Consider the following 18,531-nt stretch of genomic DNA (forward strand, 5'->3'; position numbering starts at 1 on the left):
ATCTACTGTTCTAGTTTTATGATTTAATTTTAGCGGCTTATGCAGTTAGCTAAAGTAAAACTATATTTGTCACTCGACCGCATTACTTTATTTTACCTAACTAGCTTTATTGGATGAAAATTTTCAAGCTTAAACAGCATATAAAATGCCTTGAAAACTGTAAAAATATAGAACCACTTTAATTTTTTAGATATGTTTGTTCGCTTTTGTAAACTTACTAAATGGTTTAAGAAAAAAAAGCAGTAATTTTGGTTATTTTTAATTCTTTCTTTTGTTTTTGTTTTGCTCGTAAAAAGTATATAAAGTTACTTCAAAAACTATCAAGTTGTTAAAATTTTGCGAAATATCTCTACGTTAAATTAATTATACCGTTTCACTCTTTATCTTCTATTACTATAGGTACTTATGTTTTCTCAGATCTCAATAGAACTGTTTTATTAACTTAACATGAAGAAACCTTGTTAGTTTTTAATAAAATGAGTACTTTGCATAATGTTTTTATATATTCTAACGAACTTGTTTCGTTCAGATCTTTTAGTAGCGAAAATTTCTAGCAAATAACAGTTTTTAAAAGTTTAAGACTTAAATATAGATTTTGTCCATGCATGCTAGTTTTAGTTTTTTGTATACTTTTTATTTTTAAATGTTTGAATAAATTTATAAAGTTATTATAAGTACAAAATACTTATTTTTAATTGAAATTATGTCTTTAAACAAGTATCAAATTTTCTAAGTTAAAATTTAGTATATTTACTATATTTCGCATGAAACTGCAAATGATAGTTAATTAATTTGGGAATTTTGCACATCAACGCACATTAAACTAATTGGTAAAATGTTAGCGAGTGTTTAACAAAAAAGTGCAAAAAGTGTCCATATGATTATTGTAAACAAACATAAAACTGTTTTGATAAGTCTCAAAGTCAATAGAACATATTAGATTAGTGATACAGTCAGTGCATGCCTTCACAGATGTAAAACGACACCATTACTTGTGTTTTGTGTAATTAGCTATTTCTGTCGTACTCTTTAAAACCAATTGAACAACTTGCAGTCGAAAGGTCGCTCGATTGTTGTGATGAAAATATTTGAAACAAACAAACCGGATGCAAAGGTTAAAATGCCAAGCGAGTCGATGGGTTATAGCTATTGAAAAGTAATCTACTACTGCAACCGTTGTTATGGGAATAGCAATCCAAGTTTTTCAATTGACGCTGTCGAACAGCGAATCTTAAACTTGATTGAAAGTTCACGGCCTGATTGAGTTTGCAGATTTGCTTTTAATACCGATGTATAAGTTACAATTTCAAAGTTCACAACGACACGTTTGAAAGAAATAAAATTTAAGGAAAGGCTTAATTACTTCTACTTGAATACTTCAAACAAAACTTAATTTTCTCACATTGTAAGATATTTTATACTGACAATCTGAAAAAGTGTTAAGGTGACAAAACGTTATATTTGTTTGATAATTTTAGCTCAGACAAGGTTAAATGTGCTGTTTAAAAAAGTTTGGGTAGTTTATAAAACATTTGTGTTTACGAAATATGTTTGTGTTAGCGAACATTTTATTCATTTTAGCTACATAATTTTAGATAAACAAGTGTAGTTAAAATATTTTTAAGTTTTTTTTTGTATAGTATGTACTATAAGTTTCCGAAGGAACTTAATAACTTTAATAATAAATTAAAGTTTTTAATCATGTTAGATATTAAATATTAAACCCACTAGTCTTCTTTAAGACTTCTTATAGATTAAGCAATTATACTTTTACGTTGAAATATAACTGTCAGTTTTTACTTTTGATTGATATTTTTACGAAGATACTAGAAATTCAAATTAATTTCTTTTTTTGTTCAAAATAATTTCATATAAAGTGAAAAAATATTTCTTAATCAAACTACAATATTTTTGTTTGCTTTTCTTAAAGACTATTTACTTTATTTCTATTATGTTTAATTTCTAAAATCAGTGAAACTAAATAGCTTAATAATAGTAACAAATCGAGTAAAATAGTTTTTTTATTTAAAGTTTTCACTTAGAAATTATTATTTTTTTGTAAAACCAGCTTCCATGAAAACTAAATATTAAAACTGCATTTACAATATGTTACTAAATAATAATTTTTTATAAGTGAGTGTCAGTTTAATGAACAGCATAGAAAGTTGACGCTCTAAATCATTGTCAAAAGATTTGATGTGTATAAAGACCTCACGGTCATCGAGCTACACACCAGTTAACACTTACTTTTTTTGAGCTTAATAAAAATCATTTTTTAAATCAAAATTATATATTACAAAAATAAAAAGATAAAAGAAAAAACATAGATTAAAACAAGCATACCATAGAATTTGACTCAGATCAACTTAACGTGAAAAAATAAGTGATTTATAAATAGATTTAAAACTTTTTAGCTTAGTGTAATAAACTTTGGAGTATTAACTTGTTTAAAAACCTAAAAAATATAAAATAGTATAAAAAATTTATTATTATTTGAACTATTCACAACTGTGAGTAATACTTATACTTATAAACTAAATTAGAACAAGATAAGTCATTGGAAGAGACACAAAAGTTTAAAAAGCTTTTAAAATGCATACTATAATGAAAATAATTTATGAGGAGAAAAAAAATAGCCAAGTGATGTATTTAAAGCAGTTAAACTTTATAATATCACAACGTTAATAACAAGGACGATGATATTTTTACCGTTTGAATAAATTAAAAGATTATATTAGCGTCATGTCATGAAGATATGATTTTTGTTTAAAGTTAATATTAAAGTTTCTAAATTTTAATGCAAATAAAATAGTTTTTTTTGTAAAGCTATAATCAAATCACGTTCCTCCGGTCAAGCAATAAATGATAATTGTTATCTTTTGTTTTTTGTTTGGTAAACAAGTACATGACAATTTGTACTTTTTGCAAAAATTACATAAGTCTGATCTGTCTTAATTTTATAAAAAGTCAGTAATTACTTTTTTCTAGAAACTAAACTAATTGTTTTATACTATATCTAGTATAAAAAATTAGCAATTCACAAATTCAAATTACGATAATTTCATATTTGTATTATTGTTATAAAAGTATAATGAGTGATCTTTTTTTTATTATAGCTCTAATAAATTGTAATTTAGAAAATACAAATGCACACAATAATACATTAAATAAAAACATTAATGTGTTTTTTAAATGTATTGTTTTTCTTTATTGCATCTAAAATTTTAATTCAAAAAATCAAATGTTTTACCAATAGCTGTTTACAATACCTGATTTTAATTTTGATAAAGAGTATTTTAAAGCAAACTTAAAAATTTAACAGAATATTTAATCTTTCTAATTATTTTTTTATATCAAAATTGTAAAAGCTCACTTCAAGGCTTGGTATTAACTTTAAATTTTTTCATACATTATTAACTAAAGAGAAATAGTAAAACTAAAGCTTAAAAATTAAAACTGTTTTCAAACTTTGTTGTATATTTTATTAGTGTCAATGAGTATTTAAAATATTTAATAACTTTTTTATTTATTAGTCTTTTGTTTTTACTATTATAAAATATAAGTACTTGTAAAAATTTTTAATGTTTGTTGTAAACCATTCTTAAAAAAAAATTAAAGTTATTAATTTCTAATTTACTTAAACGCTTTTTAACTAGAAGTAAAATAAAAGTTTATTTTTTAAGTCATTAATCAGTTTAATGATTTATTTAAATTCTTAGCTTCTTTTGTTTTAACCAAAACTGAAATCTTTTAAATAACAAAATATTTAGCAAATTTTAGTAATTTACAAACAAGTAAAATAGTTGTTATTTATATTTAGCCTTGCTTAATCTTCCATTTAAACAAAACAGTGTATTGAAAAGTATTGGAAGTTTTAGTAATTTAAAGTTTTATTTTAAGCTTAAGTTTATACTTTGAAAGGTTTACAAGTGAAGACTCATATTGAACATTTAATAAAAAAGATTAAAACAACAAGATGATAAAAAATATTTATTTATTCAAAGTCTCATGCGTTATTAGAAACTTTCAAATATTTAATAAATATTTATATTGTAAAATTAATAAAAATGTCTATTTCTTTAAAGTGCCATGCTTTATCAGGAATTTTTAAACAAAATACTTCATGAAAATTATGTTCTATGTCCCGTGAGTAAATGACTGTTATGTGAACAAATCCTTAGAGTGCATGGTATTTATAACACATATTTGTGGTGAAATATGCGTATTTGGTTTTTTGACTCCATCGTTCAAACGATAAAAATACATCTCATGATATTATAAGTATCATACTTCATACACATTTACTAACTAAAATTTAAGTATTAACATGAGATACTTTTATTATCCAATTGTTTTGTTAACTTTCGAAACTGTTTTTTTTTAGTCAGAATTACTATCTGTATTGTAGCTTTATAACCATAAAAATTACGAAAACAATTATTAACAAACTTTTTTTTAAGTTTTCATAAGCTTTTCATCCCTTACATTAATCTTTACAATTTTTTGGTGGCTGTACTTTAAAGTAATAAGTTAAAATAAAAACTTTATCTGATTAAGAAATACTTGACATAAAAAAAAAATTATATTCAATTAATTAAATATACTTAAATTAAGTTTTACAAAAAGTTAAAAAAAAGTATTAAATTTATTATATATTAAGTATATATTAGCTTTTTGATAAAAATATCTTTTTTAGTACTAATAACTCATGTTTTATAATTTTTATAAATTATTGATAAAACTTAATTATAACGAAAAATTTATGAAAACTTTCAGAATTTTCGCACAGTAATTAACTAGATAAGCGGACTGCCGCAAATATTTGATGAAAAAACGAAACTTTATAGAGCTATATTGTTTTGTACATTTTATTTTACTCAAAAAGCAGTGTTTTGGTCACAAAAATAAAAACTTGGTATTATTGTTAAAACACAAAAAACGCTAGAATTTGTTTCCAGGGCCTGGTGTACGAAAAATATCTCGATTGTATGGTAAGCGTTTTATACATACCAAATTAAAAAAAAAATTACGATATCTTTTTGTTTTAATAAATTAATTTAGTAATTTATATAACTAATACTAAACATAAAGTTTTAGGTTCATAACTGAAACAAAATATATCTAAATATATTAACAAGACAAAACAGTAAGTCATCAAATAGGCAATTGAAAAAAAATACAATATGAAGAAAATTGGTAGCCAGAAAATTGTGATTCTTCTGCATTGAGACCTTTAAATATATTTGTTTAAATAGTCTAATGATAGTTGGTGCGAGACTACCTAAAGGGTTGTTTGCATAAATTAAATTTTAATGTCTCTTAAAATGGAAAATCAATCGTCGAAAAAAAACTTTTGAAAAAATAATTGTACTTAAAAGTTTTATATATTTTGTCAAAGCAAATACAAAGTTTTTTATAAATTTAATTAATACTTTTATTTAATGTTCCGAAATTTTAGTATAAAGTATTAATAAATTGAAAAGTTTTTTTCTTCTTTTTTACCGAGAAACTTTAAAAGATTAAAATAAATTAAGAAATACAAATATTTTTTTTAAATCACCAGTTAGGTAAACTTAAAAACATTCTAAAAACATTACAAATTGACCAAGAACCAAGACAACTTTAGCCAACTTATTTTTTCAAAATAATATTTTAAAGTTTTAATAATTAAATTAAGTTTTTTTTTTCTTTATGTAAACTTTATATTTATAATTTTTAAGCAATTACAAGCAATTACATAAAAAAAAGTTTAAACTACAGGATTAACTTGTCTTATTTTTAGGTTTCAAATAAACCTTTTTTCTGATATAGAAAATTTATACAGTAAAAACTTTTAAGAAATTACGATTCATTGTCTAATTAGTAGTAACCCTTGTTTTAAATTTGATTGTTTTTAGTTTTGAAAATTCATAAAAAATAATTTTCGGAAGCATAAAAAAAGTTTGCAAACTTTGATTTTATACAGAATTTTACTCCATATGTCACGTCAAAGCGATTCAGGCTGTGGAGTGAGGTTATTGGTTAACTACGAAAACCCCAATTAGCTTTCTAAACTTAAACGTAAAAATTAAAGTCAAGCCAATTTGGTGTCGTTATAGATTATTAAATTTTTTTAAAAAACTTCGTTAAAAAGTTATCGCTTTAGAAATCAAAATCATGTTGTTTAAATAAAAACATCGTTTAGGTAGACTTCAAAACATTCTAAAAACATTTACCTGGGCATGAGGTTGAACTGTTTTGGTGCATGACTCGATAACCGAAAGGTTTTTTATACACCAGCCAGGTCTTTGGACTAAACTTTATGAGCGTATTTTTTGTCGTTTAATAAATATTATACATGCTTTTACTAGTTTGTCTTTATTCAGTTAGAACATTTTTTGATTAACGTCTTTGATAACTTTACTGAAAAAGTTTTTTTTCTATTGAAAATGAAGATACATTTGCAAAATTAATTTAAAACAATTACTATTAAATAAAGACGCACTCACAGTTAAATATGAACCTTCATCATTACTTATTTTAAAACTATCTTAAATGATAACGTTAAAGCTATTTTTAAGAATTGAAACAATAATAAAAAAATCATGTTTTCTCTTTAGTTGATTTTTGAAAATTTTGCACAAAGATTATTAAAACATTATTACCAGCTGTCTTAACTTTAGTGACATAGCATATTTTTATCTATTAAGTTTTATACCCTGCTAAAAAAATTTATATGCTAATTTCACTTGGTAACAAATCACTTGGTGGAAGCTAACAATGCTATTGCAGGTGTAATAGTGACTTTTGCAAACTTGATAGAACAATTACAAATATCTGAATACATTTCATGATTATATTGTGTTGAAATTTCTTATAAGTAAAAAAATAAAACTATTTTAAGTTGGCACTTAAATTTACTCTTGATAAAATTTTCTAGATAATTTCGTGAATGTTTATTGTTAAGAGGAGAGAGTTGAGTCCTAATATCATTTTACATAAAAAGTATTTATTTTGAATATTAATTGCATAAATAACAGAGTTTGTGCGCGTCTAGCTAAATCAGATTTTTTGAAAAATAGTTCAAAAAGTCAGGCTAAATCTTTTTTTTTTTTGAATTTTTTTATTGAGAATATCAGTTTTTCTCAGTGAAAATGCTTGAAAATTTTTGATTAAAAAAAATTGAGAAATCTTTTTATGATCAAATTGAGATGTGAACTTGTTTCTAAATAAAAAATTAGTTATTAAAGACAAAATCAGTCAGTATTTGTAAAAATAAATGAAAAAAACATTTTGTTGAATGTCTATTTTGTTTTGAGTAGGTTATATGTCATAATTAAGAAAATTAATAAAAATATACAGTTTAAACATTACAGTTTAGTTCAACAAGTTAGATGTTTGTTTGAATTTGTTTACATCAGCTATGTTTTTCAGAGCTTAGTTGGTTGAACTGTTTTAATTCTAATTTGAAGACTTTATACTAAATACTTTTTAGATTAAAACTCTTACCTGTTTATTCATGTATCTTACTGTTGGTTTAAAGTTATTAGAGAAATTCACAACACTTAGACTTAGCTTTTATAAATAAGTACTAAGTTTTGTGGGAGTACATATTTTAGGTACAATTTATTTTTCTTCACAAGAACAAAATACTAAAGGTTTTTTAACAAGAGTAAGCTTTTTAAATCTGATATGACATCAACAATCACTGTATTTATTTAGAGTTTAGGATTTATAATTATGTATAAATAATAAGTATTAGTCAAAATATTATAATGAACATTTTACTTGTTTTAAGACTTGTGTAAAAGTTTCATTTTAAATTTTAATAAAATATGACTATGCACATCGTTTTATTATAAATCTTGTAATTAAAATGTTTTTACTTTGTGCTGACTATCACTGAATTTGTTATGTTAAGGGCGTAGAGGGGGGTCAATCACCTTTTTCACAATTTAGTCTTATTTTATTGATTTGTAACAAAGCTTTGAGTTGCTTTTTGCAGATTTTTGAGACAAAGCTGGTTAAAGTCGGAGACTACAATAGAACTAATCAAGACCCCCCCAATACCTAAAATGACTTCTAAAGGGGATTTTCTTTACTTTGAAAAAATGTCAGGCTAAGTTGGTCTCAGTCAGGCTAAATGAAAAAAAATTTGCTCACAAACCCTGAATAAGTTTTCTCTTTTAATAGTACTATTTTGACATATGATAAGTTTCAAAGTTAAACTTAACTCAGAACTGTTTTGCAATTTTTTTTTTTTTTGAGATTGCTTGTTGATTTTGCAAACTAGCACAAAATTCAAATGCTCAAGGTCGCTACAAAGTCAGGAAAATCAGGAAAACTGAGAAAAAATCACATAAGTCAGGAAAAAATGGGGGTTTTTTATAAAAAATGTCAGGAAATGTGGTAAAAACATGCTCTAAATAAGAAATAAGGGCATAGGGAGGAGGAGGGGTCCAACATTTTTTTTTTACTAAAAATAACATTGGATCTTATATGAAAGCTTGAAGTACAAACTACAAGCTAGTTTTTGTAGAATTAGAAAATCTTATTTAACTTTTGAGATATTGTAACTTTTATAAAAAGTTTCTGATACAAACGTATGGACTGCAAATTTTTTGTGGTCAATTTTTTGGAAATTTTAAAAACACTTAAAATCTATCTTCTTCTTCAATTTTAGACTTCAATCTGAAACTTTTAGAAAATGTTTCTTTTATAGTTTAAAAGACTTTGAATGTTGGTATTTCAAAAATATTAGAAAATAAAAATTTTAGATAAAAAAAACAAAAAAAATAGGTGGTTTTTTTTTAATAAATTTTTTTTTTTCAAAATTTAAAAAATCCTGCATTCAATCTTTTTTTAATTTAATAATACACTTTCTGTTAAAATTTGAAGAAGCTTGCTTAAAAAATAAAGGAGGAGATATATTTTTAGTGAAATGGTCTTTTTTTTCTGTTTTTAGTTTGTGCCTTCTATTAGGAACCTAATAAGGTCACCACTGACTTTGATAGCTCATATCTCAAAAAATAACTTTGAACTTTTTTAAGCGGTCAAAAATATCTAATAGCTCAGATAAAACTCTTTAAAATAAGATCAACTTGTAAAAATCTAGTTGGAGTTCCCCCCTATGCCCTTATCACTATAAACTGCATTCTGCTAATGTCATTTTCAAAAAAAAAATTGCATTTGCAATTCTTTTTTTTTCATGTTCTAATTAAATTTTTGGAACAAATTAAAATCTTCTATGATCTCACGTGTGTATTTACTATATAGTAAAGCTACCAGTTTTTTTTTCTTATAGAGCTGTTTATTGCGGGACATGTTCAAAATCCACCCAGTCAAATTCAATTTTAATGGTTAGGGTAACAGTGATGGTGAAAAATAGATAAAAAGTAAATTTTTAAGTGCAAAAAAAAATTAATAAATAAAAAATATATTTAAAAAAAAATGGGTCGATTTTGATAGTATACCGTTTATTGTATATACATCGATCATACAGAGTTAGTTTAAATGATGCAATGGAAGTTATATGATTGAATCCAGCATAAGAACTGTTGTTTTAACCTGTAAAAAATTTTAAGTCTTTGTTTAGTACTTTTGAATTGGTTGTAATTAAAAATTTAATCAAAAAGTCAGGAAAAATTTTTCAGCTTGATCTGTGGCAGGGTAGCTGTCAAATTAGCACAAGGGAAAAAAATTGCACAAGGGCACGGAATTGCACAAAAATACCTTTGTACAAAGACACTTCTACACAATGATAAAATTGCATGGAGACATTTTTTCATGGGTTGAATTTGTTTATTTATTTTTTAAAATTAATTAAGTTAATTCAGTTTATTTTACCATCACTGTTACCCCTAACCCTTACCTTTGGTTGGTAGCTCTTTTTTTTATGATATTTTTTATTAGTTATTTTAATTTTTTTTTTACTATCACTGTAACCCATAAGCCTTACTCTCGGTTAGTTAGTTGTTTATATACTCTTGTGCAAAAATGACCCTCTTGTGCAAAATTGTTATTGTGAAGTTTTGTTCCCCCGTGCAAATTTATCTTTGTGCAATTTTGTGCCCTCGTGCAATTTAGTAACCTCTGCAATTTTGTCTTCCTACCAATTTTGTCTTTGTGCAATTTTGACCCGTTCCCCTGTAGCAACCCTGAATGCTACATCAGAGTTTTCCAAGTTAGTAATTTTTACCTCTTTGAGGTATTTTGGCTATCAGGGGACAATAATCAGTAAAGTAGTTAATTAGTAAATAAGTAATTAACTAGTAGAGGGGCAATTTCTAATAAAGGGTACAAATATTCTTTGAACATTTGCCAAACAAGCTTTTATGCAAGTTACACATGATTTTTTTTTTGTGAAAAAGAAAATATCTACTTTCCTTTCTTTAACAATTAGTGTTATGCAAGAGTCAAGCAGTCACGTCATGTGTAACTTCACCTCTTATTTTACAATCTAATACTTAACTAACAGAATTAATAAAGCAAATAAACTATCTAATTTAAAGAAAAACCTATAGTGACTTTTCATTTGGCTGAAATTCACAAGGTCAATATCTCATTATTAGAAATTACAAGTTGGTAAAAATCCTGAAGCTCAAATTTTAAGTGTTCACCAAAGCTGCAACTATAATGCACACCAATAATCCAACTGTGTCATAACTGCCATAAAAAAAAAACACTTTTAGTAGTTACTAATTAAATTTAGGCTGTACCCTAATCAAAAAGTTCTAGATCATTATTGAAAAAAACAGATTTTATTTAAAACAGTATACTAAGTTTTAGTTAGTATAAATAACAAATTTTAAAATCAATTTTTTTAAACGATAAAAAGTATCTTGAAGCTTAGAAAAAACTCTTTGAAATAACATCAACATGACCTACCCCCTATGGCCTTAAATAAATAATAAATTTCTAATAACTGCCCGAAAAACATAAATAAAATAGTTTACTGCATAAAACTTCTATCAAAATCTAAAATCTATACACCAATTATAATGTATATACAAAGTAAACTCTTTTATGAAATTATGAAACCAAAATGTACAAAACTTTGAACCTAAAACAACATGATTTACACAACAATAGTAAAATCAAAGCATTGAAACAAGTCAGTTAGTCATAAAAACAACATCGAAAATAAGCTCAAGTCATAACTCTCTGCTTTTATAAAGGCATATATGATTCTATGATAAACTCTGCTTAAAAATCTTAGTTTTTCGTAAAATCTTATTACAGATGTTGCCACACACTCAGTCTATTTAAAGCTAGTTTTAGATTTAAAAAAAACTTAGCTTACTTTACTTTTTTGATGAAAAGTTTAGTCTAATTTGAACTCAGGTTAGTTATTTTTTAAACTTAAACAAGATTGAGTTAGTTAAGTTTACAATAGATGTCTTCAGACTAGCAAACAAAAAACAATATATCCCCATATAGCCTTGTTTTTATTAACACATTTTGTTAGTTTTTAAGGTTGAATAAATTTTTTTATAAACCTAATTAATATATTGGCAATTATCAGTTGTTAAAAGTATATTTTTTTTTGTCCTTAATCGGAACTTTTCTAACTTAACTATTTTGCTAAAATTTCAAATAGCCTTAAAAACAGATATTTATTTAACTCAAATGAAGTATATATCCAGCCAGCATGTTTAGTAAGAGATAATTAGATTTTAGCTTATTAAAATATGAGTCATCTGAGGCTAGAAACCTTAAAGTCTCAACTACAGTCTGCTAGAAAGAACATTCTGTTTATGGAAACAGAGCATGCTAAAACATTACATGGTTTACACAATGAGATAAAATCTTTACAGTCTAAATGTAATGGTAAGTTTTTTGATGTTATGTCCTTCTTACTTAGAATGTTACTTTTAATTTTCTTTACAATTTCTATACTTAAAAAGAAACTGTAAGCATATTTTTTATAATAACTATTAATAACCTTTTAATGTATGTTTTTTAAAAGTTAAAAGTCTTCAAAGTTTGTGGAGCATAATTTAAATACTCTAAATTAAGGCCATAGGGGGGAGGTCCAACTTTTTTTTTTACAAAAATTAACTTTGGATTTTATATGAAAGCTTTAAATACAAACTACAAGCCTGTTTTTATAGAATTCAAAAATATCATTTAACTTTTGAGATATTTTATTTTTTGTAAAAAATTTTTGATACAAGCGTATGGACCGCAAATTTTACGGGTCAATTTTCTCAGAAATTTAAAAATTCACTAAAAATCTATCTCCTCCTTCATTTTTTAAGCAATCTTCTTTAAATTTTCAGGAAATGTTCCTAAATTAAAAGGGGAAAAAAAAGTTACTTATGAATTTTATTAATGTAAATAAAAAAAAAATTTATCACAAAAAAAAAAAAAAGTGTTTACTTTTTAATTCCAAAGTAAAATTTTTTTGTTATTGTATAAAGATTAGACTGTGTAAGTTTGAAGAAGATTGCTTCAAAAATGTAGGAGGAGATAGATTTCAAATAAAGTAGTCTTTTTTTGCTGTTTTAGTTTTCCCTTTCCATAGGGAACTTATTATGCGGCCCGACTTTGACTAGTCATATCTCAAAAAATGATTTGAATTTTTTAAAACGATAAAGAGCATCTTCAAGTTTAAAATAAAACTCTTTAAAACAAGATCAACTTGTAAAAAACATGGCTTAACTCCCCCCTATGGCCTTAACTACTTTAGTTGAATGACACCTCTTCTCCCATTCTACAATTTCAAAACCTTGCTAACTAAACTTTAAGCATCTAGGTTTAAAAATACAGAAGTATTATTTTTAAATATTAAAACAGTTTTTCAGAATTAAAAATATTTACACATAATTTATTAAATAGATAAGTAGTTTTTGTCTACTGTTTAAAAATTAAAGTATTTTTATATTATATTACAATCTTTTTTATGGTTAAAGTCTAAAATTTCAATTGATTCTGATGTGTTTGTGCAAAATTATAATAAACAAGTTTTTCAATTAAAATTAAAAAAATAAAATAAGTTAATAAATTTTTAATATTTTTTTTTCTCATATGCTGCTACTTAAGTTTTTCTTGTTTGATTAGTATCTATTCTAAGCTATGAAGCTAATCTTGGGCACAAATATTTGGAACATTGAAATTATTCTTAATGTTCAAGTTAGGACACAGTAAACATTTACAAATGATGGAAAATATCACTACTTAAGTCTTATTCTTTATGATCAGCAAAAATTCAAAATATCTTACAAAATGTCTCTTTTATGTAGGAGATACTCTAGTCTACAGATTAGGTATACTCTTATATTACATTTGTGTCAAACATTTCTGAATGCTTACTTTTAAAATTACTAGGACACTTTTTTGGTAGAGTATGCTAGTATGACTGTTGCTTGGTTTTTTTTTTAAACACTCCTTTTTTTAATTTACAAATAATTTTTAAGTAGTTAGTTCTAAAATGCTAATGAAATTGCTGTACTTCTTTTTTTAAAGTATTAGTAATTATTCTTGTTGAAAAATTAGATTGTTTATTTATTAAATAAAATAAATTTACTTATTTTAGTTTATATTATTTGTCAGGATATTGATTCTTAAATAGTATTTTTGTAACTTTTTATAGCTTTTCTGTATAATCAAAAAGGTTGTACATTAATCTAATACTCTTTTTAAATGACAGTCATCAAACTTAGCTTCCATGCTTTTGAGCAAACACTTGTGTTTTGCATTAGCAGATTGGTATATGTTTGCTTTCTATAAAAAAAATTGTAAAGGCTGTTTAAAATTAGTTTAACTTATATGTCTAAAAATAGTAACCAATTGTTGTCAGACCTTTGTAGAGTAAGTGTTTAATTTTGTTGTAGAAAATGTTTACAATACATAGAAGAGACATCTTCTTAAACTTTTTAAAAAGTTGCTGATCATAAAGGACAAGACAAGTGTAGTGCTATTTTTCATCATTTGTATGTTTGCTGTATCACAACACAAATTATAAGAATAATCTTAAAATTTTATGGTGTGTGCTTTACAGCTTAAAATTGATACAAATCAAATAAGAAAAAATAAAGTTAAACACACAAAAAACAGCAAATAGAACAAAAAACTTCATTAAAGTTTATTAGCTTACCTTTTGAAACTTTTGTTTGAATAATCACTTCCTGCGAAATACTATTCTCAAGATAGTGTGGCCACAGAGTAACTTATTTAAAAAAAAATAAAATGCTGCTGAATCTTGTTATAAAGGTTTTCCTATATGCAGTTTTTAAGCAAAAAATACATTTTTTTTCAAAAGCTCAGTAATTTAAATTTTTTATTTGATTACTTTGCATAGACTATATGTAAACTTTGAAAGTTTTTTATCAAGTATCTTTTTTAATCTTAAGTAAAGAACTTATAATATATAAATTAATTAATACTTAAATTTAAATAATTAATATTTAAAAAAGACTACTTATATTTGGATCTGTTTTAAACATAGAAACTTATAGATAAATAATTATTAACAACTTTATTTTGTAAAAAATTGTATATGTTTATAATAATAAAATGTTTATAATAATAATAACTCCATTGTTAAAAACAGTTGTTTTATTGTCAAGAAAAAAGTGTAAAAATGTCGATGTAATTAAAAGAACAGTTGAAGTGGCATCATATACCGATTAATAAAATCATCGTTTTGTTCTAGTTACTTATTTTTTTAAAACATATTTTAATATTAATAACAACATATAGTTTTTATTCTGTACAGATTTCACATACTATGAAATAAATTTTTTAAGTAGTTTTCTAGTAGTTTACTATTTATATGCTAGTAATCTAAAGTTTTTTTAAAGTTTTTAATATAATCAAAATTTAACATTGCAACAGGGTTTTTTATTTAGTTAATTATTTTTAGTATAGTATTAAACTTAATCAGTTAAATAACTAAACTACTGTTTCAGATCTAACTTTAAAGCTTGTATTAAAAGAAGATGAGTCAGTAATTGGTTAGTTTCTTTATTTTCTCACATATTTAATGTAAACACTTGAAATTAAGTTATGATCAAGCTGTACTTTTACTGAAATTTAATTTTTATTTATCATCTTCTATATCTTAATTATCACATTTAAATATCGAACATAATGAAAGCTTTTTTTTTTGTTAAATAATTTTGTTCCATCTTTTAAAATAGTCAATTTCTTTGAAAGCTAAAAATTCTAGCATAGTAATTATTAAAGTTTATACTATATGACAAGTTTTTTAGAAAAAAACTTCTCATAGTTTTACTTGAATATTTTTGTTACTGTAGTAAAACTTATTTTCTTTACACTAATAGTAAACTATCTTGCTACACATGTTTCTCAAATACTTTTTTTTTTGAATTCACCTCAGTCTTTTTTTACTTAGTTTTATAACTTAACAAAAAAAGTTAATTGCTTTGCTTCTATCTACTGTAAAAACGTTTATGGTGTAACCAGTAGTGCAGTCTTTTGATTTGATTGCTGTTATACGGACCACAATGTCTTGTTCTTTTTACTGTTATCTATTTAGAATGTTTGAAACTAATTTAATCACTGTCTTTTACATGCAGATTTTTTGCCCCTGTATAGTTTTTTATTGTCCTAGTGTTGCTTGACAGTAAACTAAATAAAATCTATTTAAAACTAATACAAAACTTAAATTTAAAAAAAAAAATCTTTAACGTATATTTTCAATAATACATAAACAAGGAAAACATAAAAATTAATACAATACTAAAATTTACCAGATTATAAGAAAAAGATAAAGAAGCTGCAAACAGAATCATCCAGATCTGCTGATGAAAAAGTCTCTTATATACAAAATATCGAAGAAAAAGATAAAAGAATCCTTGAACTAGAAGGAAAAGTCAAATCACTTGATTTTATTCATCAGAAGGATTTAAAAGTTTGTTATTTTCGAAATTTAAAGCTCAAAATTATAATTTTTAAATCACTAAGTTGTTCCACTAAAATAAATCAAAAAACTATTTTTTTCAAGTATAACAAAACATGCATTTTGTTGTTATCAAATTACCGCCAGAGGCTTTAGATGATTGTTTATCAAATCCCTTTATTAAAAATAAACAATGTATGTTTTTGTGCTCAGTTTAGCCATCATAGTGCAAGAAGCACATCGCATTTTAAGACTCTGTATTATTAGTAAGATATATTTTCACACGTAAGATTCTGACATTGAAACATTTTAAGAACATAAAGAACTTTCTGACTTGTAGAATATTTGTGTTATTTGTTGTGTTTACTTATGCAATTTTCTTCTACTGGTAGATTGGCTACTTAGTCACTTATATAAATTCATATCATTTTATAGTTCTATATATAAAGTTTATTAGTAAATTTATTAAGTATATACTCAACGTTATGAGTCACGGAAACTCTGGTAACATAATTCCTAATTTAGTAAGTAGTATTCTAACACCAGGCTTAAAAACGTCCTGGCACTTAGCCGAAAAGAGAAAGACAGTTCTAGCTCACTACCCAGTAACACAGACGCGCAGGCTTAGGACTACAAAAAAAAAGTTCTACTTTTTTAATTTAAAGGGTAGTTAGGGGAACTTTTGTAAAGTTAATATTTTCTATAGTTATTATGCTAATTCAGACATTTACCTACAATTTATAATTTCTGCCCCTATCCCTAAACATATGATAGTCAACTTTAACTCTTTAAAATATAACTAAAAATCTAAGACAGTAGAATTTTTTTTAGTATTTTTTGTCTCTAATAATTTGCAGTTTGGTTCCATATAGTATATTTCAACGTAAAATCAAACTTGCTATTCTTTTAATTAGAAAATAGTTAGTAAAAAATAATGTTTTTTCAATATAGTAGAAAACTTGATTTATTTTACATTTAATCAATTAAATTTAATGCTAACATTTTTTGTTTTCATAAGTTTTTATAAATTAATAATATTATAATAAGTTTATGTAATTTTGTAATCGTGTACTACATGTACTCGCGTGTATTCATGTTCTATAAAAGATTTCTAGACTAAACACAAATTTTAGTGTGAAGAATATTAAAATGTGATTTAAAAAAACTTTATGAACTTGTATATTTACACCCTTTATAAAATGACGAAATCATGTTACTGTAAACTGCTTATTATTATTTTAACTTATACCCCTTGTGTGTATTTGTGATCGTGATGTGTACAAACAGGCAAAGATGCACCAGGTGACCACGCTTGCCAGCGAACTTGACATTCGAGCCACCACAATCGCGTACCTCACAACGCAGCTCCACCACGCCCATTCCAAACTCCACCGCCTTTCCAACGATCCAGCAAAAAAATTATCACCTTCGAAGAAGTCTCCGAAACTGCTGCCAACACCACCTTCAGGAGAAAAAAGACCTTCGCATTCCTCCAGAAGATACAAAATAGTTACTCCTCAAAAAAGCATTAATTCAGTTAAAAAGTCGACTGAAGGAAAAACTGCGTCTTCCTCATTTGACAGCAGGAGAAGTTCAAGAAGAAGTTCCCTCGTAAAGTCCGTTCCTGATCCAACACCTTTTCTTGAAAACCAGCCGCAAAACGAAGGCTTAGAAACTTTAGAAAAGGGAGAATCTCGGCCGAAGTCGGTGTTGCCACCGATAACAAAGCAGCAGATAACGAAGAAGCATGCTGCCGAGGAAAACATCGAATGTTATATAACTAAGCGCAACCTCAAGAAAACGCCAACTTTAGACGTGCCTATAAATGCAAATAACGAACACGGGACAACGATACAAAAGCTGCATAAGATTTAAAAGCAGTTAACAATTTTTTTTATGATGCAAAACTTTATCACTTCACGTGCTTGTGAGTCTAAAAACTGTTACAAGATTGTGTTGAAGTGAGCTTTGTTTACATTTTTTCTGTATTAATGTCTGACCATTCGTTTACACTGCGTGTTTTTGTTTAATTTCAACGTAATAAAACTCTGCTTGATCGTATAAAAGCGTTATTTATAATTTTCTTAGTATTAAGAAATAATTACAGCACTTTTTTTATTTATTTATTTGAAAATTATTTTAAACAACCTTTTTGTAATTTAATCTTTTATTTTTGGTTGGTTAAAATTCAGTAGACTATATAATTGATAGCTGCATGTTATAATTTAGGAGAAAAAAGTTTTAATTTTATAATTGTTCTTTTACTTAGTACACAAAAGTATTTTATATTATAACCCTTCGCTGAGTTTATGTTTTATCAATACCTTGTTTTTTATTAATAACCTTAATTCAAAGCTTTTAAAATAACTTAAATTTTGTTCAGCTAAAATAAGTTTTTAGTCCATAAATGTTTATTTGACATTAACTCACTAAGTTTAAATTGAGATCTAGGGTAAACTTAAAATTAAAGAATTATAGTTTCACACATGCCATTTTAAAATTGCTTTTTATGTTCGTCGTATATTTTCAAAGTAAATATTTTTTTTAATTTTAACGCTATCATTAGAACATCAAAATCCATTCTTTTAAATGTTATCAGTTCAGTTTTGCAAAAATTGTTTGAACATGTATAAAATACAATTGAAAACTTACCATGTATCGCTATTTTAATCGTTAAATTTGTGTAT

The 18,531-nt window shown here is 25.1% G+C and overlaps 1 protein-coding gene across 1 annotated transcript; it reads left to right on the top strand.

The window, feature by feature from the left end:
* Positions 1-11,598: 11,598 nt before the first annotated feature.
* Positions 11,599-18,143, top strand: LOC145833356 (coiled-coil domain-containing protein 92-like). The gene is made up of 4 exons (XM_082940540.1): positions 11,599-11,808; positions 14,892-14,936; positions 15,699-15,856; positions 17,132-18,143. Exons 1-4 carry the CDS (start codon positions 11,670-11,672, stop codon positions 17,717-17,719), a joined length of 930 nt encoding a protein of 309 aa, XP_082796666.1. The 5' UTR covers positions 11,599-11,669; the 3' UTR covers positions 17,720-18,143.
* The last annotated feature ends 388 nt before the right edge of the window (positions 18,144-18,531 follow it).

This window comes from Thalia democratica, chromosome 1 (genome assembly GCF_965202585.1).
Source record: "Thalia democratica chromosome 1, ktThaDemo2.hap1.1, whole genome shotgun sequence".
Classification (NCBI taxonomy): Eukaryota; Metazoa; Chordata; class Thaliacea; order Salpida; family Salpidae; genus Thalia; species Thalia democratica.

Excerpts from the sequence above, each read along its gene's own strand:
- LOC145833356 (XM_082940540.1), top strand. The coding sequence starts at position 11,670 with ATGAGTCATCTGAGGCTAGAAACCTTAAAGTCTCAACTACAGTCTGCT. Across the intron at positions 11,809-14,891 it reads TTTACAGTCTAAATGTAATG|ATCTAACTTTAAAGCTTGTA; the intron begins GTAAGTTTTTTG and ends CTACTGTTTCAG. Across the intron at positions 15,857-17,131 it reads TTCATCAGAAGGATTTAAAA|GCAAAGATGCACCAGGTGAC; the intron begins GTTTGTTATTTT and ends GTGTACAAACAG.